Raw genomic sequence first — 24,529 nt, forward strand, 5'->3', positions numbered from 1 at the left:
CTGATCTATCTTACAGCTACATAACTCATCTCAGAACAAATAGCCATACGCAGAAGTCGGTATGGAGAACAACACTTCCCCGGGAAGACACAGCGAGGCCTGAAGCTGACTCAGCCGTCCACTTCTTGTCTAAGAATTGAAAAATGGCATCTAGCGGAGAGGCAGAGCACAGAAACATCCAAGTTTGTGTCTGCCCAGGTGTCCCTGCTGCTCCCAGAACTGCCACAGGATCACTGGGCGCAGGGGATGCCCAAGGATCCCAGCTTATCTCCACACCTTCAACAACCCTCAGTAATTCTAGAGCCGTAATGAACTCGTTAGCTTTGTGTTTGCTGCTGATCACAACCGAGAAGCCCATTTAATGCTAGTGCTGCTCCAGTCACCCCAAGAATAAACGCAAAACATAAGCTCTGAAGGTCTGATGTTCCTTTGGACGCATGGAGAACATCTCAGACACAGCCAGGGCACAAACACACAACAGCAAGAAGTTGCCTGCACTGAAAGGGGGCCTGTAATGCCTCCCCAAGGGACAAACGTCTCCCCGTATTTCAAAGCGGAGTGAGTTGGTCGGGCAGGATGACCCGTGGGGCTTTGCTCGTGTGTTTTGAGCAGCGCAGCACAAAAGGGGAGTCTGAGCACAGACTGTCGGGCCGCGAGGCGTGGGCACGTCCCCAGAGCAGGAACGCTGCGCGGGGCTGCACACACTGCTGGCCGTTCACATCCACATCCAAACAGTCCTCGAGCACAAAGGGGAAAAAGAGACAAAGCAAAATCAATCACAAAGCCCACAAAAGCTAATTTCCTAACTTAAACAGAGCACTGATGATGTCCCTCCAGCCACCCCTGCGCAGCGGGGGAGCGATGCATCGGGCTGGGGCACCGGAGCCGCTCGATAAACCATCCGAGAGAAAGGGTAAGGACAGGGAAGCAAACAAATTAACAGGATTATTCCCCATTCCAGAAGACTTGCGCAAAATTAGTGGAACGGCTCCCAGACAGCCAGGAAAGAGAAAATTCTAGGAAACCCTAGTGCTTGGATGGTGAAAAGCCAAATTAAATAAGAGATTGCTTCACAAGGAAAAAGAAAACCTTTCTGCTCATCCCATTAATCACAGAGTTCAAAAAGGCACGAGGCTGATCAGAGCTACGCGATGTGTTTGGAACCAACGGTCTAAATCGCAGTGAGCATTTCTGAAATTCCCACTGCAACGTGACGTTGTTTTTGCGATAGCCACGGTCTCGGGAGACCAGGGCCAGATGCTCTATTTTCCTACAAGCCACTTTTTTGGATGTTGCTGTTGCCATACTGTTGCCGTGGCTGTTCTGTGAGCATAGGGAGGAAGGAGGACAGACCACGAGCCTGTCCCGGAGCTGTGGTCCAAGCCCAAGCAAAGGTGGGATGATGCTGGTCCCCAGGCTTCTGAACAGAGGGCACATCGAAAGCCGAGCCTCCCGCCCGGGCAGGAGCCGATCCGTTCCCGTTCTCCTCCCCAGCCAAGCTGACGGCACATCGGCCCATCCTCCTGCATTCCTCCTGTCAACTCATTGTTTTAACCCTCTAAACTATTTTATTAAGTCACCCCACTTCACCCACTCAGCAGCGTCTCCTGGAGACGGGCCAGGGAAACAAGTGGAAACTCTCCAGCAGCGCCGCTGGAAAAGAAAAGGCAGGTGAATAATGGTTTTGAGGATTAAGAAAGCAGCTTCCAAACAGCATGTGCAAGGGTCAGCCGGGACACGGACAGCAGCGCAGGGAGCACGGCAACCCAAAAAATAGCTGAGCTGCTGGGTTTCAGAACGACTCCAAAAAAGGCAGCAGAGACCAGGGAGTACTTCACACGTCGGTAAGGCGTAAGAATAAAATAAAATAAAACTAGATGGATCACACGGGGTAAAAGGAGAGCGAGAAAAGTTCCAGCTCAACCCTGACAGCCCCTCTAGTGTTTGGCCAGAGCTCAGCTGCCCCCCTGGCTCCCCGAGGACATGCGGCTGGGGGAAAAGCCACCTCAAGACACAGTCTTGGTAAAAACCTCAGCAACATCCTCCTTTTTCCACTCCAAAGCCAGACCTGTCAGAGCTGTGACTCTAAACCTTCAAGAGAGGGAAGGCGAGCTCTGCAGAGAAGAGTCTTTCTTGTCTGAGATAAAACTGAACTAAGGGATGCATTTTATGTCCTAATCCATTTGATGCTGGGCTTATTTTTGGCTCATTTTGCCTTCTGATGTTTTGCATAGCAGCAGAGCGCTTCTGCGCCGCAGAGGGATGCGTAAATGTTTAGGAAATTAAAAAAAAATAATAAAAATCAACACTTTCATAATTAAAAGCAAAGCCAGGCCTATGAAGGTGCTCTGCCCATTTCATGTTCTCCAAAAACATCTCCAGAGCACTTGTCAGGCAGACCACAGCTCTGGTTGGTATGAGAAAGCCCTGACTCACAGATCTTGGCAGCCGATTATCAAAGATTAAGGTATTTAAAATCAAGAGGCATTTGGAACCAAAATATTTTTCTGACCCAGCTCTAACACCTAAATAAACAGTAATCACACTGGTCTTTTACAGGAAAGAAACACAAACGTTCAGTGCAAAGCCAGCACCTTTGATAACAGGGCCAGTGAGTTGGGGCTTTTTTGCCAAGCTGCTGAGGTTTCATCCAAAAAAATGAAAAAGTAAAACAAAAAAAACAAAAGAAGATTAATAGAACATTCTGAAAGGGCCTGATGAGCGCATCTTCAAGCTGGCAGGCCTCCTGGTGTTACCCTGCCCACATCCACGTAAACTCACGTTGCTCAAGTCAGCACCGGTTTCCTGGAAAGGCCAGATCCTATTCAAGCGTCACACAAGTGCCTGCTTGCTCGGCTCTGCGGGCTCGCAACGTCCCCACGCAGCCCACCACAAAATGTAAAGCTCTGATTCTATCTCCATGGGCTTCCACGGCCGCACCTACGGGCCAACAAGCGGTCGGGGGTCAGGAGCCCGCGGCTGCGCCCCCGTTTCGGGGCGCGCTGGGCAGGATGCAGCGGCCCCGCCAGGATGTGATTCACCTTCCTGTTTTGCACAGTTCACCAAGTCAGCAGCTTCTGCCCTGAGATCTCCCAGCAAATAACCAGGAGACAATAAATACCACAGCAAGCAGGGCTTGTCAGGTACATAATGAGCTGCTGTCCCCACAAATAAACCCTCGAGGCAGCTGCCCCGGCGTAGCCCCTGCCCTGTGCACCCTCCCAGTGCCATAAACATGGCCCGGCAAAGCTGCAGGTATGAGCCATTTGCTCTGTGCTGCCTCCAGCAAAACATGTTCATAAATCCCTAAAAAAGTTAAAGATCAAGGTGTTAAGAAAGAATTTCTGGTGCATTAAAATAGAATATGCAATAAAGTGTAAAGGTAAAAGCATCCCCACCTGTGGGGCAAACACGTGGCTGCACAAAAAGAGCCTGATAGAAATCTTGATTTATTACAGTGATTTTAACCAAACAGCCTCCTTATAATGAGTCCTCTGGCCTGGGCCACCTGGGATGATGCTCTGTAAGGAGTTTGTCCGCAGCAATTACTCCTCCTGTTGATCGCTGGGCTGCCAAGGGAATTTTCATCAACCTGAGGCTCTAATTCCTGCCACGAATGCAAAACCAAGTCAAACCAATGCCCAGTATAACTCCACTACCTTCGAGAGAGAAAATCACTTCATTAAACAGCAACAAAAAGCAGTAACTAAAGGAACTGCAGAGCTGGTTATCAAACCAGCGTGGCAGAGCATGTTCGCTCCCAGCCAGGTAATCCTGAAAACCTTTACCTCCCACAGCTGCTCTTGCCAGCTCTTAAAGCTGGGTTTAGTGGTGTGAAACAAGAACAATTCTTTCCATAACGATCTTCAGGCTTGATCAGTGGCTGGAGACAACTTCCAGGCCCTTCTGGAGCAGTTCAACCTCCATCTCCCTGCAGAGGTGCCTGAAAACGCTGACCCAGCCCCATTTCTGACCGCATTCAGATTGCGATTGGAAAGCCAATAATGGCAAAGATTACAGAACGACTGGCTAAACAAACTTACTTGTGTTCGTAATTAAAACCAGCGATTACCTCGCTGCATTTGCCAACCGCATCTGAGAAACAGCCAACACTCACAACACAACTGGCTTTGTAAAACATCTCCTGTGCCTTGGTGCTACAGAGTCACCCAACGGTGAGGGATCAAAGTCGGGTTGGACTAAAAAACAGCAGAGGAAAAACGGCACACAGCCCATTCTGCCAGAGCAGTCTGCTTGAAAAGAGCTCGGCCCCGCTCTCAGTCTCCCCCGCACTCGATATCATCTTCTCCGAGGCTGTTCTGAACTAAACGAGCACAACACGGCACTGTGATAAGGCTGAATTGGGCATACTCTGATCTTTTACAACTTAAGGCTGTGCTTAACTCTAAGCTAATTCACGCTCCCACGGACTTGATGTAACCATGCCAGCAGTTTTAGGTGAGATGTCTCAAGGTCCCATGGGTGCGCTGCATCCTTAGGGAAAAAAGGGGATCAAGCCACAGCATCCAACAGCTGATGGGCGCTCAGGAAGCAAGATTTCAGCAGACACAGAGAACACGGAGAATCAGACATGTGAGCATCTCTCTGCACCAGCTGCACCGAGCTCGACCGGGCTGTGAGATCCAAGTCTGTGCTCTTTTTTGTCTGCTGTGAATTTTTACCCACTGGGGAGCAAAGCAGACTCCTGGCTGTCTGCTGGACACAGCGTGGATGCCAGGCTGCTGCAAAATTTTGGAAAGTGAAAGACTTTAAAGCACATTAATGCCTCAGAAAATGCAGTTAGTAACAATATCTTTGAAAGAAGAGCCGAATAGAACATGTCCACTCAGTCTATTTTAGGGTAGAAGCTGTTTCATGAAGGAAGAGAAAAAAAAAAGCAAAGCATTTCGGGATGACAGAAACCATAAGGAAGATCTGCTGCACCAGCCTGTCCTTTCTCTGACTGTTCGGATCTCTGAGGTCTGCACAGTCGGGCACTGGACCACCAAGCCCTGCACCCAGGGGTGCACCCGGGCCCCAGAGGGCCCGTCCTGTGGGTTTTTCAGACCTGGGCTCAGCTGTCGGAGAAGCAGCACAATGAAGTTGAACAATTCTGCCACCCCATGGGCACTGGGTAAAGTTTCTGAGAACGGATCCGGAGCAGCTGCCAGCAGGAGGGGACAGAATGAGGACAGGACAGGGACAGGATCTACCCACCTCCCTGCCAGAGGAGCTGCATTTATCATCTATGCTCTGTCCACACTCAGGCCACACGTTTTCTTCGGTCCCTGTCAGTGTTTCCCCCAGGTACAGCCAGGGCTCTGCGCAAGAGCCATCCTGTTCTCAAGGTCTGTCTAGTGACTTAATTACCAGATTCTTATCCTGAAATTTGTGTACAGAAGAGCAGCCCCAAGAGACTGAAGGACAGAGGAAGCTCTTAGGACTGCGGTAGCCAAAGTCACTGCTGCAGCTTTTTTCAACGGCCAGTAGAAAAGTTTCAGCTTTTAAGCCCAGTCTCACCACGTCCGCCCCCACGATTGCTCTGGTCAGTGATGGATGCACATGCCTGCAAAAGCCCAGATGGACCAAAGGGGCCACAAAACCAACAATTCATCTGTACACTGTCACTGAGTTCATTTCTAATGAAGAGGGCTAAAGCTGTATTTCCTCCTTCAGCACAAAAGCCACATACACAAAAGAAGAGGCCATCATACTGCTTGGTTAAGTGTTACTCTTTAATACAACATGGGAAAAGGCATAAGAATTAAGGATGTGCTGCTATTCATGACTTCAGTGGGCTCCTGCTAGGCCCTGAATTGCACAATAAGCCCACAACCAAGCTGGGAGTAGAACCAGGAATCCTGAACTTCCTTTAACTGACACAAAACGCATTTTGCAGAAAATAAGCTAAGGAATGACACTACAGACTGCCACTAAACGCCCATCCACACAGCAACCACACGCACGCTTGTGACCCCCGTGCACGCCAGCAGGACAGCGAGCAGAGGCAGCTTCCCAGACAGCAGCAGCCACAACAAACCCCCCGGGACACAGACACGGCAAAGCCCAACACGTACTCTGCAAAGGAGCCACTTTGCTTTCCTGCTCTCCGACTTCACTTGCAGAGTAAAGACGGTTGGTGCCCTAATGTCTACTTGCTGCTTGCAAAACCACAAGGTTAACCAGGCTTCAAATCAACTCCACTTTGTCCTAGACTCAGTCCATCAGACTGTGACAGTGTCTCTCTTTTACAGCTCTGCAACAGTAGGTCTCAAAGGATAAAACGGGATGGAAACAAGATCGAACTCCAAGCAGGAACATGATTGGCTTTGCTTTTACCTGAAACCAAGATAATTGAAGTAGAAAGTCATAACGAGGAGACCCAGCCTGCTGGACCACTGCTGTGTTTTTACACTTTGTCTCTCAGTTTACAGTCAGAGGGCAAGAATTGTCTGCAACAGCTGGGTTTAGAGTGAACAATCCACATAATCACCCAGAGCCCCATTAGGCCAGGGTCCCACCAAACTGGCTTTATCATCACTACTCCTGATCTCTGCATAGTGTCAGCAAGAGAAGCCTCTCCCTTCTCCAGCAGGACATCTCAGCCCTTTCCTCCCCCTCACATGCAGAAAGTGGCTCCACACAACCCCAATATCAAAGGAGTCCAAATTCCTGCTGGTTAACAGCCAAGAACGGGCAGAACTCTCCCATGCCCACCCCAGGAGCATCCCCCCCTTTCTGACCCACAGCCCCAACCCCAGAGAGCGGCAGCAGCCATACAGATGCTGCAGTAACAGTTAAGTGCTGTGGTCAGAGCTGACAAGCAATCTTCCAGCTTCTTCCCATCAGGAAAAAAAAAAAAAGAAACCAAAACCCACAAACCCTCTTTTATGCTTTCAGTTCATTAAACGCTCCTCTCAAAACTAAACTGATAAGGGGGAGAGCATCCCCGATGTTCAGCTGTGTGCAGACCATGCCATCCCCTCCGGGCAAAGGTACACGCTCGAGGCCGGAGTCCTGTGCAGGATCAGCACTCAGATAAACGGCAAACAATTCACAACAGTGGAAACGATGTTTAGAGCCAAATAACTCTGCTTACCTCACATTTAATTTGCGCTCTTCATCACTGCCAACCTCCAGCTGAGGGGAGAAAAGAAGGATACAGAGAAAGTTACACACTGGTTGTTTCCATACTACAACTTTAAAAAAAATCCCCACACTTTTTAAAACCACGCTTGCAATAACAGGTTTGGGGCAGCTGTATTTCGTGGGGGTTTTCATTCCAGTGCTGGGGATAAATGAGACTCCCTGGCCATATATGCCACCAGCACCCAGTGCCGGATGACAAAGGGGCTCACGGGGATTTTAAAGCTATTAGGTCCTAATCCTGCAAGCTGGTCCTAGAGCACAGATGGGTTTGAAGATCGCCAACCGCGACGTCACCGCGGGCACAGACACATCGCTCCCCCTGAGCACACACGTGAGAGCAGAACCTGTCCCGGGCGAAGGCTGGTGACAAAGAGCTGGGCACAAATTAACGCTGCCACCTGGCCACCTCCACCTGGGTGCTGGCAGAAGATGTGTCCCCAGGCTAGGACAATGCTCACCTGGTTGCCCAGCCATCAACTAGTCCTACGTCTGCTGCCCTCCTGATAAACACACCGCTTGGATGGCAGGCACGTATTACAGCTTCTTCACTGGACACCGGTGGAAAGTCCCCCTGGCAGCAAATCTGGCTGCTCAGGTGACATTACTGGCCCTTACACTTTATTTAATCAGAACAGAAGCGTGCCAGCTGACTTGAGCCCACTTCCACAGAGAAACACTTCTACACAGCTGTGCTTTCCAGCCACCCCCTTCAAGGTCCCTGTTAGCTTTAGGACAGAATTACATATTAAAGAAAAACAGGGCCGGGGTTAATTGCATCCAGAGCTGATTGGAAAAAAAAAAAAGGCTCAAAGATAATTCTCCTCCTTAGGTCCAGTGTAAGTAAGCAGAAGAAAAAGGGCCAGGGGCATCCCCTTGCAGGGCAAGGGTGCACTGGCGGGATGGCTCGGTTCCAAGAAGCGAAGCAGGGACCTTACAGACTGTCCTGCAACAGGAAAACCATCAACCCTGCAACACACCAGAGCCTGATGAAGCTGGAGGGATGCAAGCCTTTAAGAAATCACGCTCCACCAGTGCTAACACCCATGGACCACTTTGTTATTTACTACAACACTGCCTGAAACCCGCATCAAATAAGGGCCATTGGAATGGTTACTTGTTTCCAGGTGGTTTTGTAGAAGTAAAAAAATAAGCAAGTAGTTTCATGTAAAACATTCAAGCTTGAAGTTTTGTGTGTGTATGTAGAACCTGGGCTGCTCCTCACCCCTCCAAGCTCAGACTGGGGAGGCCAGAGTGCCCAGGAGCTGCTCTGCTCACAACCTGCAGGAACAGAGTAATGCCAGGAAAAAACCCCAAACACAACCGCACCGGCTGGATGTCAGAAATATGGCCATTTGGAGGAAAAGCGATACACGGAGACCATCCAAAATGACTGCAGCTGATGGCAAGAAACATACCATCGCTATTTTTAGTCTGTTTACAATGTGCAGCAGCGCAGAGCCGGCCCGGCCGGGGCAGTAGGCAGAGCCCCAGGAACACCCCCAGCCCCAGTGCCCCCGCCAGCAGATCCCCCAGCTCTGGGAAGGGCTGGCAGGTTTTTGGCCTTTGTAAGGTCACCCTCCTGTTTGTTTGGGTCTGTCACATAGCAACAAAAGGGAGAAAAACTTCACTTTTTTAAACAAATGTGACTGTGAAGTCATGAACGTCCTCAGCTGCGGCTCGGCAGCAGAGCCGGCCCCTGAAGCTGCTCCAGGCTCATCTTCTGCAGAAGGTGACTTGCTTTCAAAGTCGATTATCCCTGTATTTCCTATTAAAAAGCTGCAGTAAAAGCAAAACAAGGCACCTTCTGACCTGTTTAGCTCAGAGCATCCCTCCGAGCTGGCAGGGTTTACGATGCTCCACGCAGGTGAGGCTATGGACCCGTCGCATGGCATGGACACTGGGGCCAGACCCCCACGAGCAGCACACTCACAATTGGCAAGGATGTTTCGTCATCATTTTCCATTTAAAAAAATATTATACTAATCCCTCACATTAGGCTAAAAGCCCTGAAAAGCCCTCATTTTCCTTATGAGAAAGATTATAAAAGATCAGGGATCATGTTAGCACTTTTCAATGTGATTTTTCTTTGAAATTAACTTTGCAAAAATCAATACACTGCATTTGGAAAAGGACAATGTATAGTTTTATGGTATTTCATGCCAGAAGTGACCATTCAAACAGAAGGGGAGCTGATATCTTCTTCTGGAAGCCACCTGAGCCACAGATGCTGGTGGCAGAAGGGGACAACACCAGGCGGCAAGTTCGAGGCAGCATTTTGGAGAGGAAAAGGGAGAACTGTATGGTTACCCCATTGAAAACAATAACAACTGACACAGAGCTCCTCCACAACACAATGTCTAACAGAGGTATATGTAACAAGGGGAGAGCCATCCTGCCTTGAGTTCCCTCCCACCTGCATCAGCTAAACCCCGTCTAATTCCACTGCCTGCAAGAGAGCTACAGCTCCTTTACATCTGTGTAGATCAGGTGGCCACTAGGTCTCATTTAAGACCCTGTCTAAACAAGAACTCAACAAAAATCCTGCTGGAAAATCCTCGGAGAAGCACAAGTCCTGTCGCCAAGTTCTTGAATGAACACAGTGTGTTCCTGCAGCCTCAGAAGCCCAAACCACTCAACTTGGACTGAGGACAGAACAGCTGGAGCGGGAAGGGATGAGCTGGGTCTCCAGCCAGGGCCATGCAAAGGAACCCCACGGCCCCTCCGGAGAGGGAGAACCTGCGGCACTGACCCCCTCCCGCCTGCCCCCCCCAACCAGCTCATCGGGGGACTCACAGGGACCTGACAGGTGACAAATAGGATTGTTTACCTGGTGGGACAAAGCAAAGCCGAAGGCAGCAAGCACCAAAGGAAAGAGGTGGGGGGGAAGAGGGATGCACAGGGAGGATATACAGGGAAACACCAGGCCTGTCTTTGGGGGTCTCAAAAGAGGTTAGGAGGAGAAAAGGGATCCACGGGGAAGAAGAAGAGCAATTGGAGGGTGCAGCTGTGTTTGGATGGTACGTGGGAGGTGTGGTGAGGGGAAACAGAAGCCCAAGGCTGGGCAGAGGCAGGAGAAGGTGTTTCTGGGGTACCAGGGCGAAGGGGGCAGGCAGCAGAGCTGGGACACGCAGGGTGCCTGTTCCTGCAGAACTGGGACACATGGAGAAGAGTGTTACGGGGACAGAGGGTTAAGTGGTGGGTACCTGGCCCCGGAGCAACAGAGCTGGGAAGGAGGAGAGGGCAGCAGTGTGGTGTGGGCTGTGCTGTGGCAAGGAGTGACAGCAGACAGCATGACACAAGGACATTGCGACATGGGGACATCACACAGGTATGGGGTGGAGCGGGCCAGAAGCTGCTCTGGCAGCAGGGAACTGACCACAGCTGCCTCGGGGAGCCCCCCGGGGTGGCTCCACTGCAGCTCGGGGACAGAGGGACCACACAGGGGGTGACACTGCGCACCCCTGGGGCAGGAAGTGGCGGCTGCGGGGGGTCAGGGGGCAAGGGACAAGCACAGCTGCTCCACCGACAGGCCCGGCGTGCTGCCCGGGACCCGCCATGCGGAGAAGGACACGGCCCCGCGGCTCAGCCCGCCCACGCTGATGCTGCGGGCGGCTCGAGTGGGGCGGCAGCGGCGGGGGACACGGAGCTGACTGGCGCCGAGGAGGGGACGGCCAGCGGGGACAGGGCGGGACGGTCCCGGGCCTGAACCAGCCCGGCAGCCCCGCGGGGCTGGGCAGCACCAGGGGGGCGGCGGGGGAAAGGGATGCGGTGGCTGGGGGGGGCTGTGGGGGGCCGGGAGGGGCTGTGGGGGCCGTGGCCGAGGACCGTGCAGCTCCGCGGGCCGCCGCGCGGGCCCAGCCGAGGCGCTGAGGGGCCGCGTCCCGCCCCGCTCCCCGTCCCCGCCCTGCCCGCGGCCCGGCCCGGCTCACCTCGCTGGTGCTGGCCGAGGAGGCGGCGCTGGGGGTCGGCGAGCGCTGCAGCGTGACCAGCGCCATGGCGTCGGCGGGGCCCGGCTACAGCCGCGGCTGCGGGGCGCCGGCCGCCTCCACCGCCCCGGCGGCTGCGCAGCCCGCCCGGCCGCGGGGAGGAGCGGGGTGGGCCGGGGAGGAGCGGGGCGGCTGCGGCGGCGGGACGGGGCGGAGCTTCCCCCGGGCACTCGCGCGCTGCGCCGCGCGAGGCGCGCATGGCCCCGCCCACAGGGGCGGTGGCCCCGTCGCCCCAAAAAGTGTCGGTGGGGTCTGAGGTTCCTCCCGAAGGCACCTGAAGGGTTTTGGGGCGTGGCAGCCGGGAGCCTCCTTCAAACCGGACCGAAGAAAGTGCGAGGGGTCAGCGGTGCCAAATGCGAGAGGCAGACGAGTAATGGGGTAATTAGTGTAAGAGGCTTTGCTGATTGCATGGCAAGCCCTTAATAATTGAGGCCGGTGGGTAACAGCCTTTCCCCCTCCATCCCTGCCACGCTAAGGGGGCCGAGCAAGAGGGGGCTGGATGCCCAAGGTTGGACAACATCTCCGGGCAGCATCCCTGGGAGGATGCGGCCATGGGGCAGCACGTGTGGCGGATGAACCTCCAGCTTCGCGGCACCAGGGGTGGGATCCTGAGCTGTGGAGCTGCCTGGATGGGGCCGCTCAGTCGCTGGTGCTTCTGCCCGGCATTGGGAAGCAGGACGGCAGTGCCTGCAACAATACTGGGGCTGGAAACATGTGCTCTGCTGCCAAAAGCGTCAAAGGTACCGGGTGCTTAAGCCCTGTGAGTCTGCAGCCTTGGCTTTCCCATGCCGTCCTCGTTGGTTTCTCAGGGTAAAGCGTCTGCGGCAGCCAGCGTACGCCTGGCGGTGCCTTTCCTCTGCCTTCTGTGGGACCGAATTCCTGGCACCTGTGGTGGGTTGAGCTGTAGGGCTGGAACCTTGAGCGTGGAACTTCAGAGACGTGTCTGCAACCTGGCTGTTCAGAAGATTAGTTCTCGTTTATTTTGTCTTATCTTCCTTACGCTTCTTATAAAAGCTTTAAGCACAATAAAATCCCTGAGTGTAGCAACTCTGCCCAAGCATGGTCTGTGCTTCCAGGGCTGCCTCTGCTGCTGGTAATGGTATTTGCGCCGTCAGAAACCGGGCTTTTCAGCCCAGAACCCAAAATTGGGGGTTTTGTGAAGGGAGACGAGCTTAGAAGCAACAAATGAAGCCATCTGAGCAGGAAGCAGGGTGGCACGGCTACCGGGGTCTGTCAGGAGGGAGGCAATGCCATTTCTCTCTTACCACACAAAAATCAGCACCAAAGCATCCAGTTTTCCCAGATCTCACAGGAATCTGGTGGCTGGGGAGTCCCATCCCTGTGTCCCCACCAGCCAGGGCCTGCGGGGGGGCAGCCAGCAGTCACCGTGGTGACAAGTGTCAGCGATGGCATTTTGCCTCGTCCTGTGGTGACCCCGTTTTCCTTTCAGAGCGGTGACTCCGGAGCCGCTGCCAGGGGGACACGGGGTGCGGTGCGGGGGACTCCACCTCCCCGGGGCCGCAGCGCAGACTTTGGCCCTGTTGTCCGGGGACAGACTGTGATCCTCAACCCCTGTGCTGCGGGTGGTTTGCTGGGCTGGAAACGAGCTGTCCGTGAAGGTGGCTCTGCTGAAGCCTCTGAAAACTGCAGCACTGCCCCGGGGACCACACACTCTGCAGGTAAGCTGCTGAAAAATATGTATTTCTGTTCTTTATTGACCAGCGAGGCAGGTGTCTCATTGGTTGGTGCTGCAGGGCAGCCTGGGGTGCGTCCCTGCGGCTGCAGGTGGAGGAGGCAGCCCCGATTCCTGCAGCCGTGGGTTGTAAAACCGCAGCAGATGGGCAGCAGCACGGCTCTCGGATGCTGTCGGTGCTTTGCCGTCCCGATGACTCATCCCTCCATCCCGGCAAATGTCAGTCCCGCTGCGGGCCGCCTTTCACAGCAAGAGATGCTGCACTTCGCCTTATCTAAATTAAACTACAGGTTAGAATTTACTCAGGAGCGGGTCTGGCGTGCTGCTGGCATCCCTCTCCGTACCCGTGCACCAGCAGCTGAGCACCCAGGGCCGTACCCCAGGCCAAGGTGACCCACACTGCTGCACCCCAGCCCGTCCTCCCCCTGCTCCGTGGCTGCTCCCTGCCCAGACAGTGACCACAGGGCTTTTTCCAGGCTGCCCAGAGCAGGTGTGGAGTCCCCTTATCTGGAGACATTCAAACCCATCTGGACATGACCCTGTGCGATCTGCTCTGGTGACCCTTGAACTGTGGGATCTCCAGAGGTCCCTTCAGCCCCAATCAGGCTGGGGTTCTGTGAAAGCTCCATAAAGAGGGAAGAGACAGGGGAGTGAGGGGTCTGGCTGATGGGAGGAAGAGGAGGATGGTGATGGAGGCACCCAGGAACCGCAGCTCTTTCTGCTGGGCAGGGGAGTGCGGTCGTGGGCAGCTGAGCCACAGCTGAAGGGAAGAGCCAGGGATGCCGCTGTGAGCAATGCGGATTGTTCCCCTGCCCCATAGCCAACTACGCCCCGCTCATTCGTGATTTCAGAGTCATGCGTGTGGCCGTCATCGGGGCCGGGGTGGTGGGCCTCTCCACCGCCCTGTGCATCCACGAGCAGTTCCACGGCCTGCTGCCCGCCCTGCACGTGGAGATCTACGCGGATCGCTACACACCCCACACCACCAGCGACGGGGCAGCCGGATTGTGGCAGCCCTACCTGAGCGACCGTGGTGACCTGCAGGAGACGTGAGTGAGGAGGAGGAGGAGGAGGATGGTGCTGTGTCCCCCTGGGGCTGAGCTGCCCGGGCACAGCTCCATGGGGCTGGCAGAGCCACTGCTCTCCTGTTTTCATCGCAGGGTCTGGAACAAAGAGACGTTTGATTACCTCCTCGGACACCTGGGCTCACCGGCAGCGACAGAAATGGGACTTTTCCTCATTTCTGGCTACAACCTGTTCACGCAGCCGGTGCCGGTAGGAGCAGTGGCAGCCAGGGCTGGGAAGGGCTCCAGCCCGCGGGCTGCCCGGGGGCGGGAGGGCTGTGCTCCTTCCCAGACGATGCCCTGAATGCTTCCAAATCCTTCCAAGTTTGTCTTGTGACAGTGTGCCCAGGACACGGTGTTTTCTGTGCCCCCGATGCAATGTCAGTACAAAACAAGGGCTGAACCGTGGCAGAGCCTCTCCGGCCATGGTGTGCTGCAGCTGGACTTGATCTTTAAGATCTTTTATGTCTTTTCCTACCCAAATTATGCTATACCTGCCCACACACCTTTGGGGTAGGCTGTGTCCCCCTCCCCAGCTGCTGTCCCATGCTGGTACAGTGATTTGGGTTCATTAATGAGCTCAGACCTTTTTCCCTGTTGCAGGACCCATCTTGGAAGAACATTGTCCTGGGATTCAGGAACTTGACACCAAAAGAGCTGGAACTCTTCCCTGGTTACAGGTATTTTTCAGTGTTTTGCGAAGGGTCACTGATGTGCTTTCCCCCAGGCAGGACAGGTCTGGCTGGGTGGTCCCGGCACCTCCTTGTCGAGGGGTGGCGAGGATGACCAACTGTGGGCACAGAGGTGGCCTTGCTTGCCTTAAAAATGAGTAGGAGACACCTCAAACAAGCCAAAAAACCAGCAGCCTAGCATGGAAACCATCCCAGCTCCTCTCTTACTTCACCAGATACTGTCAAACTGGGGGAAGGAAACCAGCAGAAGGTGTTTTATGCTGTAAACAGGGAAAAAAAGAATCCTGCACTTGTTGTGCAAGGGGGAATTGGGATCCCAGAGCTGCAGCGGCCGTCAGGAGTGCAGGGGAGGAGGTGGATGGTTCTGCAGAGCTGCTGCGGGTCCTTATGGCTCCTTGTTCTGCTTTCAGCTACGGCTGGTTCAACACGGCGATGGTGCTGGAGGGCCGGCGGTACCTGCCGTGGCTGAGCAACCGGTGAGTGCGGAGCCACCGGGCTGTGCCGGTGCCGATTGCTCTGGCTGGCAGGACATGAGAGGCGGGTGTGGATGAGCTAAAGGCTGGAGCTCATTAGGGCCCACTGAGAAAACCACGGCTGTTTATTGCAAGGAGCACCAAGCTGTACCCACTCTGGGTGTCAATTACAGGTGATAATTTGAATGGTATGTTTGTTTTTAATTTACTGGTAAGAAATGAACTTGTTCTTCCCAGGCTAACACAGAGAGGAGTGAAGTTTTTCCATAAGAAGGTGGAATCTTTCCAGGAGGTGAGTGGGGATGTGGAGCTGGAGCAGAGCAGGCACAGCCCTGTCCTGGCGTGGAGAAGAAACACGCAGCAAGCGCGTGGGTGTCCCTTGGCACAGCCAGCACAGGGCCAGCAGCAAGAGTACGCCAGGCAAATTCTACTGGGAAACATAAAGGCTCTTGGGCATCACGAGATGGCCGAGAGGGGACGGGGTAGCGCGTTTTGCCGGCGCTGAGCAAACATGCAGCCAAGCATCAGCAGTACGGCTTTCCCTTAAATTGTAAATATTCTCCTTGCTGCAGACGTGGGGTCTCAGCGGGAGCTGTGCTGGGGGGGCTGTGCCCTGGATCCAGCCCTGATGGTTTATTCATCACCAGGTGGTTGGAGCGGGGACTTGGCTCGGCTTCGATGCAGGAATCTCGTGCCCCCGGGGGCGGCGTCGCTGCCGGTGCCGCTCAGCGCGTTGTCTCTGTCTCTTCGTAGCTGTTTGCCCAGGGTGTGGATGTTGTGATCAACTGCACGGGGGTGCGTGCGGGGGAGCTGCAGCCCGATCCGGAGCTCCAGCCCGGCCGTGGACAGGTCATAAAGGTGAGGGGGTGCAGGGCCCGTGTGTTCCCTCCTTGTTCCAGTGCACCTGTGCCCTCTGGGGCAAACCATGGGTTTGTGGGCTGGACCCACACTGGGATCAGGTCCTGATTCCCAGCAAGTGTTGGTCACGTAAAACCCTCCTGTGGGGAGGCCAGAGCAGAAAACCTGGATCCAGTTCCTGGTCCAGCTGTGGGGATGCCCTGAGTCTCCAGCCTGGTTTTTCATCACATGAAGGTGGGGGGAGGCCAGAGGCATAATGCTGATAATAAAAAGACATAAAATCCTTGGAAGAAGAGGATGTCCATGGAGCTGATGCAGAAGGGAGGACACCCTGTGCAGATCCCGTGGCTGCCAAGCTGCCGATGTCCGTCCCGCCACCCCCCAAAGCCATGGACCCGGCTCTCCAGCTGTCCCTGACCCTCTGCCCTTCGTCTCCCAGGTCCTGGCCCCGTGGGTGAAGCATTTCATCATCACTCACGACATCGAATCTGGGATCTACAACTCACCGTACATCATACCGGGGTAGGTGACAGCAACACGGGGCTTCAATGTCCCCGGCCCTGTCCTTTTCCAAGAAATAATCGCACCAAAGCAAAATGCCAATCCTGGCCAGGTCCTCCAAAGAGCCAAACACTGAGAGTGGGGCAGGTACTTTGGGGGAGATCCTTTGTTTTCACCTTTATAATTGGTTCTTTTGTCCATGGTGTTGACAAAACTGCTGTACAGCAGCTCATCGTGGGGAAAGGCTCTTCTGGTCCATTAAAACCAGTGGCAGGAATCCTTTTTACTTCATTAAAAGCCTACCCTGAAAGCTCAGCCTTCCCGCGCCGTTATCCTGAGCAGTGCTGCGGCTGCTGGTGACACATCTGAGGACATCCCACCCAGTTCAGCACCCACACAGGGTCCATGTCACCTCCCTAAGGGAACCCAGGAGGAATCTCAGGGGAAAACCTTATTTCTGTGTCCCCATAGGGGTGAGAAGGGCTGAATTGAGATCCTGACCCCAAAAGGAGCGTCCCCCGAGCTCAGCGAGTAGTGGTGCCCATTCAGAGCCCGGCTTCCAGCTCCTGCCTTGTCCGTTCCGCCTGCTTCCCACCAGCAGCTTTCTTGTGTGTACCCAGGGAGATAAACTGCAGGATAAATAAATACGTCTGCTGTTCATCCCGCCTCTGTTTCCTGCCGAGAGCAGCCGTCTACCCCGCTTTGGCAATGGAAAGGGGTTTTTAAGCTGTAACTCGAATGCTGCGTTCCTGGCGCTTCCTATTGTGCGAATATTTCAGGATTAGGCAACAAGCCGTTGTGTAAATAGGAACTTTGGATGCTCACAGCCCCCAGGCAAAGTATTCCAAGCAATTTCTGCTCACGCTCCCATGTGAATTCCTCTCCCTGTGTTTGTTTGAGCTGGAGCTGTGGGGATGCAGCTGGGTCAAGCAGAGCACGTCTCTTCCACACCAGAGAGCTCGGCCCCAGGGGCTCCCGTCTGCTCCCCTCTTGTCTTTGTGCTGCCCGGGGCTCACACAAGGTTTTCAAAGGTCACAGCAGGTACAGATGTCCCCAGCTCCCCCAGTCTTGCCCCGTCTCTTCTCTGTTAACCCACAGAGTTTCGGAGTGGCAGCGATCTGTCCCGTTGTGCTCCACCACAGACATCCCATCCCTTCCAACGCTTCCCCAGCCAGGCAGGAGCAGAGCTGTCTGACAGAAGAATAAATCAACTGTTTGTTTTGCTCAGGGAAAGACGTTTTGGGTGCTGATAGTATTTAATGAATGACTCGCTCGTGAGCAGGCACTGCTCTCTTGCTTGGCATGAGAGTTTTTCCAGCAGGAATACATTGCAGGCTCAGGGTGTAAGAGAATCCATAAATCACAGACGCGCAGAGTCCCTCCGCGTGATGGCCCAGCAAAGGACAGCTGGGGACGCTCACCGCCACTTATCTCCTTTGGCTTTTGGTGCAGGAGTGAGTTGACCGTCTTGGGTGGGATCTACCAGCATGGAAACTGGAACGAAGAAAACAGCGCCCAGGACCACAAAACCATCTGGGAGAGCTGCTGCCGGCTGCTCCCCGCGCTGCAGGTGGGTGACCCGACCCCGGGAGGGGGGACGTGGGGAGGCCACAGGGGTGGGCACTGAGGACAAACTGCAAAATTGGAAACTTTACATGAGTGATGGTCATATACTGAGTATTGCATCCAGCCCTGGGGTCCTCAGCACAGGACAGACATGGACCTGTTGGAGAGGGCCCAGAGGAGCCTTTCTGCCTTCAAAAGGGGCCAATAAGAAAGATGGGGACAGACTTTTCAGCAGGGCCTGTTGTGATAGGACAAGGGGTGATGGTTTTAAACTAAAGGAGGGAGATTCAGGCTGGACATGGGGAAGAAATTGTTGCCCCTGAGGGTGATGAGAGCCTGGCCCAGGTTGGCCAGAGAGGTGGTGGATGAACCATCCCTGGAGACATCCCAGGCCAGGCTGGACGGGGCTCTGAGCAACCTGAGCTGGTGCAGATGTCCCTGCTCATGGCAGGGGGGGCACTGGGGGAGCTCTGAAGGTCCCTTTGGTGATCCCAAATGGTTCTGTCCAGTTGCCTCTTGCAGCACCGCAGGAGCCGGTGCAGCAGCTTCTGTCCCTGCTCATTGCAAGAGCCCCCAACTTATGGATTACTCAGTGCTAGGAGTTTTGGTGCTGTAATTCGGAGAAATGTGGTGCAGGTGTTGACGGGCTTTTGCTTTCAGAAAGCAAAGATCGTGGAGGAGTGGAGCGGCTTGAGACCAGCACGTCCCCGGGTTCGCCTGGAGCGGGAGACCCTCCGCCACGGGCACGGCCAGGCAGAGGTACCACGCTCGGCCCCCCAGGGCCGTTAACCCCCATGTTAATTGTGCATTTGTCACTGCGACCTGGGCAGCACAGCACCAACATCCAGCAACGCTGTTGCTCTTCAGCCCCACACCCATCGGTCCTTGCCCCGGCTCCTCTCTGTGAACCTGAGATGTTTCAGCCCAGTGCCAGAGATGAGCGTCAAAGATAATAAGTTTTGATGGATTTTTATAGGGAGAGTGGGCAGGGAATGCTCCTGTCGAAGGAAAATCTGCAGCCGGAGCTTAGTCCTTAATAGAGGCCAAAAAAACTCAAATGGGAGAAAAACTTTGGCTCTGCACGGGCTCTGCTGCTGCCAGAACCACATGAGGCACATGTAAACCATGTTTCGGTGTCAGCGTTTAAGGAGTGTGGTTTACTGCTCAAAGCCAATAGTTTTACAGCCCTTGTGCATGCAAACTTCATGTCTCCTTTTAATAAAACCCAATACACAGCTTTTGATAAAACGCTCGGGGCCTCCAGCACTGACACCAGGTTGTTAGTGCGAAAGATTTGATTTCTCGAGATTTCTTCCCATTCAAAACACAGGAGCAGCACGAAATGAAACACGGTGAAGGCGCAGAGAGATGCTGGTGGGGCTGTAGCTGCCACAGGGCTCTGCAAAATTCCTCTGTGTAGGTAAAGCTGGGTGTCTGGTGTAAAACTTCCCCAGCACAGTGGCTCTTTAACTTGCCTTGCACTGCTAGATATCTTTTAAGAGAAAAGGGAGTGGGGACAGCGCAGTTAAAGCGTGCCGCCTGTTCTTGGACCTCAGCACAGCAGTGCTGTCACCTGAATGCTCGGCAGCAGAGCTGCAGAGGGAATCCTCAGTTTGATTGTGTGCATATGTCTCTGTACAGCTTGAAAGAAGAGATTGAAGCTCCAAAGGAGATGATGACTGCAACATGTAATTAAATGTAATGAAAATATACTCAATTTTTAGCTGGAGAGTCTTGGAAAGAAAATGGTGTATTTAGGCCAAGTCCAGAGCACAGTTCAAAGAGATGCTGTATTTGAATTAATTTTTGGCTTGCTCTGTTCTGTTATCAGCACTGTTATCAGTTCTGTTATCTGCGCTGCCTTGGCATGGAGAGGTGTAGCTATTGATCCCAGTGCTGAGTCAGGGCTCCCGCTGAAGTGATTTAACAAACCCAAGGGGGACATAACGTGTTGTGCTCTGAGGAACACGGCCGCTGCGTTTCGGGGTGGCTGGGCAGGCAGAGGATGAACCTCAGAGAGTTTCTGCTGCATCTCCAGTGGCTTTTGGAGGGAGAGACAGAGCAGCATGTCACTGAGCTGAGCTCCCCGATCGTGGCTCAACCTGGAGACACTGAGGACGTCCCCAGCTGCTGTTGCGGCTCCTCGCTGCCTGGAGGGCTCCGCTGCAGCTTTCCTGGCACCAGCCCCTTCTCTTCTCCCCCAGGTGATACACAACTACGGCCATGGCGGGTTCGGGATCACCATCCACTGGGGCTGTGCCATGGCAGCAGCCCGGCTCTTGGGCAGCATCCTGCAGGAGCAGCGCCTGGCCCAGCCCCGCTTGTGAGGCGCCCGCTGCCCCGGGATCCTGCGACAGCAGCAGCTCGGAAATCACAGCAGGAGGATGCGAATAACACAGCGACACACGTGGGTCATTCAACCCTCCCGCCAGCTCCAACACCTGTGCGTAGCGTCTCGTTTTCAGGTTGCTGCCAGTTCTGTCACTGCCGTTTGCCAGACACCTGATTTCCCTTCACCTCCCCAAAGGAAGTGCTTTAAAAAATGGACTAATTATCTCCAACCAAGCGCACTTCTGTCCTGGGGATCAGTCTGAAAAGGGCAGGCAGGGTTCAGCTGCAACCTCGACAGTCCTGCAGTTCATCTGCACGACGGGGCAGGATCTGAAAGGGAGCCGGTGCCACCTGAGGACTTCACTGGCTGCTCTGACACCCAGTGTGTAATTAGATTTGCAAGCTTCCCCCCAGGAGGCAAAAGCTCCTTAGTAGGAAGAAGCTCTGAAGCTCCCAGGGCAGTAACAACAGCTCCAAAAGCACGTGCTGCAGTTACAATGGCTTTTCTTACGTTCATGCCAGGACAGAGCATAGGTCTGCAGCACCTGGTTAGTGTATCTGGCACTAGACAGCAGCCGTTGCCTAAAATGGGCTTTCCAAATGATGTTTTTAGCAACAAAAGCAACATGTTCCAGCCCTGTGTACTTGCCAGACTCTATATATAGCAGAGAGGACATGCAAAATAGCTGTTCTTGTCCCTAAAACTCCCACGGGCCCTCCAGTTTCTCATTTCCGTGCGACAGGGCTGGAGCGGCGGCTCCCAGAGGAGCTGCCTTGGGGTGGCTGTGCCCCCCGAAGGACCTGGGGACAGCTCCCGGGGGCTGGGACATCTCAGGGGTGTTCAGCGCCACTGCTGGGGACCCAACACAGTGTTCTGAAGATACAGTTTGGCTGATGTTTTCTATGCCAGGTAAATAATAATAATTTTTTAAAAAATCACAGACAAGGTAGTGAATGATCAAGAAGCATTAACCTCAAATGCAAAGGCTGGTTTTGTCCCAAGCCCAGCACACAGTGCCTGGCTCGCTCTCCTCGCAGATAAACCAACTGTTTCTTACAGCTTCTCTCTCTGTCAGACTCCATGCACCAGAAACAGCTCCCCAGCCTGGTTTGGGATGTACCAGGCAGCTGCATCTGGTGCACGAGATGCTGCGGTGCCGCTGGGTCCTGTTCCCTCCCAGGCGCCTGAATTTAAACCAGCCCCATTAAAGTGCACATTCCCTGGGCTCAGCCTGGCACCAGCGCTGGTCCCTGTCCAAGGACCTGTCTCCTTTCATCCTGCTCCAGTTCCACCACGGAAAAGAGAAACTCTGATGAGCTGTGCTGAGAGCGTCTGCTAAGTGTCTGCCCTTTTACAAAAGCAGCAATGGTGACTCTCACCATAAGGGCTGGAATTTCTCAGCAGCTGCTGCCCCGTCCCCTTCCCGTCCTCCCCCACTTCTGTAAAGGTGCAGGGGGTTGTGTTTGCCTCTGCGGTGACACCTGCAGTGCCAGCAAAGGGACATTGCATGGGAATTCTCATGTCTATGGCACTTGAGTCCAAGGCAACAACCTGCAGTCGATGGCAGCGATGAGAAAACGAGGAGCCGCCGTCACATCCAGTCTGTCTCTCAAAAGGGTTTCCCACTTGATGTGGCAGCTCACCTGATCCATCGTGGCCATGAGCAACAAAAGAGTAGAGAAAAGAAAACAATAGCTAGAGAAAATTTACCATTGATTAATGCTAAAGCAAACGGTCTGTGATACCGCGTCAGTAGACACCACACAGTGAAACAGCATCTGCTCTGTTTCACTTGTTCCAAATGGGATATTAAGGACCAGATTCTCCTCCCGTTTGTGCTGCTGTAGATCCAAAATCACCCATTTTCAGAGGAGCTGCGCTGGTGAGCGGGGCTGTAACAAATCCGTGCACAGCTTGTAATTGATTCTGCTGATCTTAGAGCCGGTAGGAGCAGCTGTCCTGGGATCTGACCCGGCCTCTCGGAAATCAAACAGAAATCATCATTTTATTTGCAGCCTAATTTTGCTTATTTGCTAGAAGGCCAAGAGTTAATATGCGTGCACAATAAAGGTAATATTCAAATACCTCTTGCGTGCTGCTTTCTCCGTGGTGGCACAGATGGGGCCCCAAATGCGAATTCCACAGCAGCACCCCAGAATCATCACTCCACGTCTCCCAGGGGACTGTCAGTGTCTGCACACGCTGGGAGAAGGAAGATAGACGAGAACACACACGTTAGCATGCAAAGTATTTGCAGCTCGTTAGTCATTTTGACTCAGACACAACCAACCATATGTTTGTAAATCACTGGACATCCAAAGTAAGAATATAATTTAAAGGGTAAGGGCTACAGCCAGGGTAATGCACTTCATTCTATTTTATAACTATGAGATAGGTAAATAAATGGATAGAACCCTCCCTGCCCCGAAGCACAGACACGCGCTGAGCCTGTTCATTATGCCCAAAACACACACAAAATGGGTCGGATCTGCAAAGCGCTGGGCCCTGGCAGATCCCACAGAGCAGCATGTACCCCAAATCTCTGAACACGCCAAAAAATAGTAAAGTGACCCTTCATAAGAGTCCCCTAGAACAGCCAAGAGCATTTATATTGAAAAAACTATTTATTTGTTTAACATAAAATATCTAGTGTGGAATTAAACTATCCAGTGTTGCATCAGTAACATAGGAACAAAAGGAGTATTTTACAACAAGCTTGATATACACAAAGTTTTTAAACATTAAAATGTATCCAGCTTAGAAACTGTACATTCAAACACAGGAAAACATTCAATGTTCTTTCGGCAAGCATTTAGGAATAATAAATCATTCCATCAAAGCACACTTGGAGAATTATTTGTCCCACAACAGCTTTGCACATTAATATATTGGACAGTTAGTAAATCTCTGAACCCCACAATTGTTTGCTCTCGATTTTAATTCAAAATTATCTCACTTTATTTTTTTAAATGCTATATTAATTCCTTCATCAGTGAAAAATACTCGACAGTGTGTAAAACAATCTTTGGAAGCTTATTATATACATCAACGGTGTTGCCATATTAACAAAATATGACTCGTGATTATTTATAGGCTATTGTGTATCAACCCGAACATTCTTCAGTTTTTCAGTGAACAATCTAAAAAGTCCTTGCGTTATTAATAATACGTTAAGCCCTGCAAAACCTGAACTTCAGTTTCTCCTTCTTCCCTGGCTTCTCCGTCCAGCTGATCCAAAGCCCATGACCATCCCCGGGAGCTTCTCCCGCACCCCGACCACGCTCCAGAGTGTGAAGATGCTTCAGCAGGACCTGCCAATCTTGGCATTTATATCCTTAAATACATTTTCAATGCAGAATTCATAAAAAGTAAAAATGCCTTCATTTTTTTTTTAATACTGTAAATGTCACAGGTTAAAACTGAACTACTCAACAGCAGCAAAAGGTTTTGCATTATCTATAAATCTTTACCTAGTAAATCATTTATCTGAAGTATAGGTATCTGCAAATTCAGGAGATCCATATGCTCCACTCTGAATGCCCACTTTCCTTTCAAACTGTTGAATATTGACTCAAAACCATGAAGCGATATGTGAACATTAACACTGGAAAAGCAGAAATTTAACGAAAGGAGCTTTAATAACAGACAAACTCGGCAGGGGGCTGGGAGGTGGAATCCTCCGGGCCGCGGATGTCACGCACTTCGGATTCCTCCCTCTACCGCAGGATTCCCCAGGGACCACCCGGGTTTGGGGTGTTCACTGTGAACACAGCTCACGGCAAAGCCACACGGCCAGGGACACGGAGCAGCTGGACGTGCCCCAGCCATGCGTGGACCAGCACGTTCCCAAGTGCCGTCACCAGCGGGAGGGAGGCCTCTCCCGCCACCAGAAGGTGACCAGTCCATCCGACACAAAGGCAAAGCAGGTCTTTCCAGCTCACCGGTCTCCTATCAGATCTAAACCCGTCCAGGATCCACCGTGGAAAGCGGGATCCCTGTCAGCTGAGCATCTTTTTCCCCTTACTGGGACAAGTCTCCCTATTTAGCCCAACTGCTCCCGGAGCCTTTTGTTGCCGTCACCACCATCGCGTGGTGAGCAAAGGGACATTTTGGTGCCTTGTCAAACTTTGACTTTTCTCAGCAGGAGATCCCCACACACAGAATATCAATAACCTCTTAGGCCTTTTTTTACTAATCTGAGTTTCCTCCATTTCT

The 24,529-nt window shown here is 53.0% G+C and overlaps 2 protein-coding genes across 2 annotated transcripts in view; one reads left to right on the plus strand and one right to left on the minus strand.

The window, feature by feature from the left end:
• The window catches only part of SSH1 (slingshot protein phosphatase 1), a 33,618-nt gene extending 22,391 nt beyond the window's left edge, over positions 1-11,227 (minus strand). Inside the window, exons 1-2 of the mRNA XM_082066258.1 lie at positions 11,079-11,227; positions 7,100-7,140 (exon numbers count right to left, since the gene is read on the minus strand). Coding sequence (XP_081922384.1) covers positions 7,100-7,140; positions 11,079-11,144 — 107 coding nt within the window. The 5' untranslated portion in view covers positions 11,145-11,227. The remainder of the gene's footprint in view (positions 1-7,099; positions 7,141-11,078) is intronic.
• A 1,486-nt stretch (positions 11,228-12,713) lies between these two features.
• DAO (D-amino acid oxidase) lies at positions 12,714-22,369 on the plus strand. Its single transcript, XM_082066053.1, has 11 exons — positions 12,714-12,814; positions 13,680-13,877; positions 13,989-14,103; positions 14,496-14,572; positions 14,995-15,060; positions 15,295-15,349; positions 15,811-15,915; positions 16,355-16,437; positions 17,869-17,986; positions 18,643-18,741; positions 20,187-22,369. The coding sequence occupies exons 2-11, from the start codon at positions 13,684-13,686 to the stop codon at positions 20,307-20,309; spliced, it is 1,035 nt and encodes a 344-aa protein (XP_081922179.1). The 5' UTR covers positions 12,714-12,814; positions 13,680-13,683; the 3' UTR covers positions 20,310-22,369.
• Positions 22,370-24,529: the final 2,160 nt, after the last annotated feature.

Source organism: Streptopelia decaocto, assembly GCF_964273445.1.
Source record: "Streptopelia decaocto genome assembly, chromosome: 15".
NCBI classification, from domain to species: Eukaryota; Metazoa; Chordata; class Aves; order Columbiformes; family Columbidae; genus Streptopelia; species Streptopelia decaocto.

Bases quoted from the DNA above. Each gene is read 5' to 3' on its own strand.
- DAO (XM_082066053.1), top strand. From the start codon at position 13,684: ATGCGTGTGGCCGTCATCGGGGCCGGGGTGGTGGGCCTCTCCACCGCC. The intron at 13,878-13,988 runs GTGAGTGAGGAG...TTTTCATCGCAG, and splicing joins CGTGGTGACCTGCAGGAGAC to GGTCTGGAACAAAGAGACGT. The intron at 17,987-18,642 runs GTGGGTGACCCG...TTTTGCTTTCAG, and splicing joins GGCTGCTCCCCGCGCTGCAG to AAAGCAAAGATCGTGGAGGA.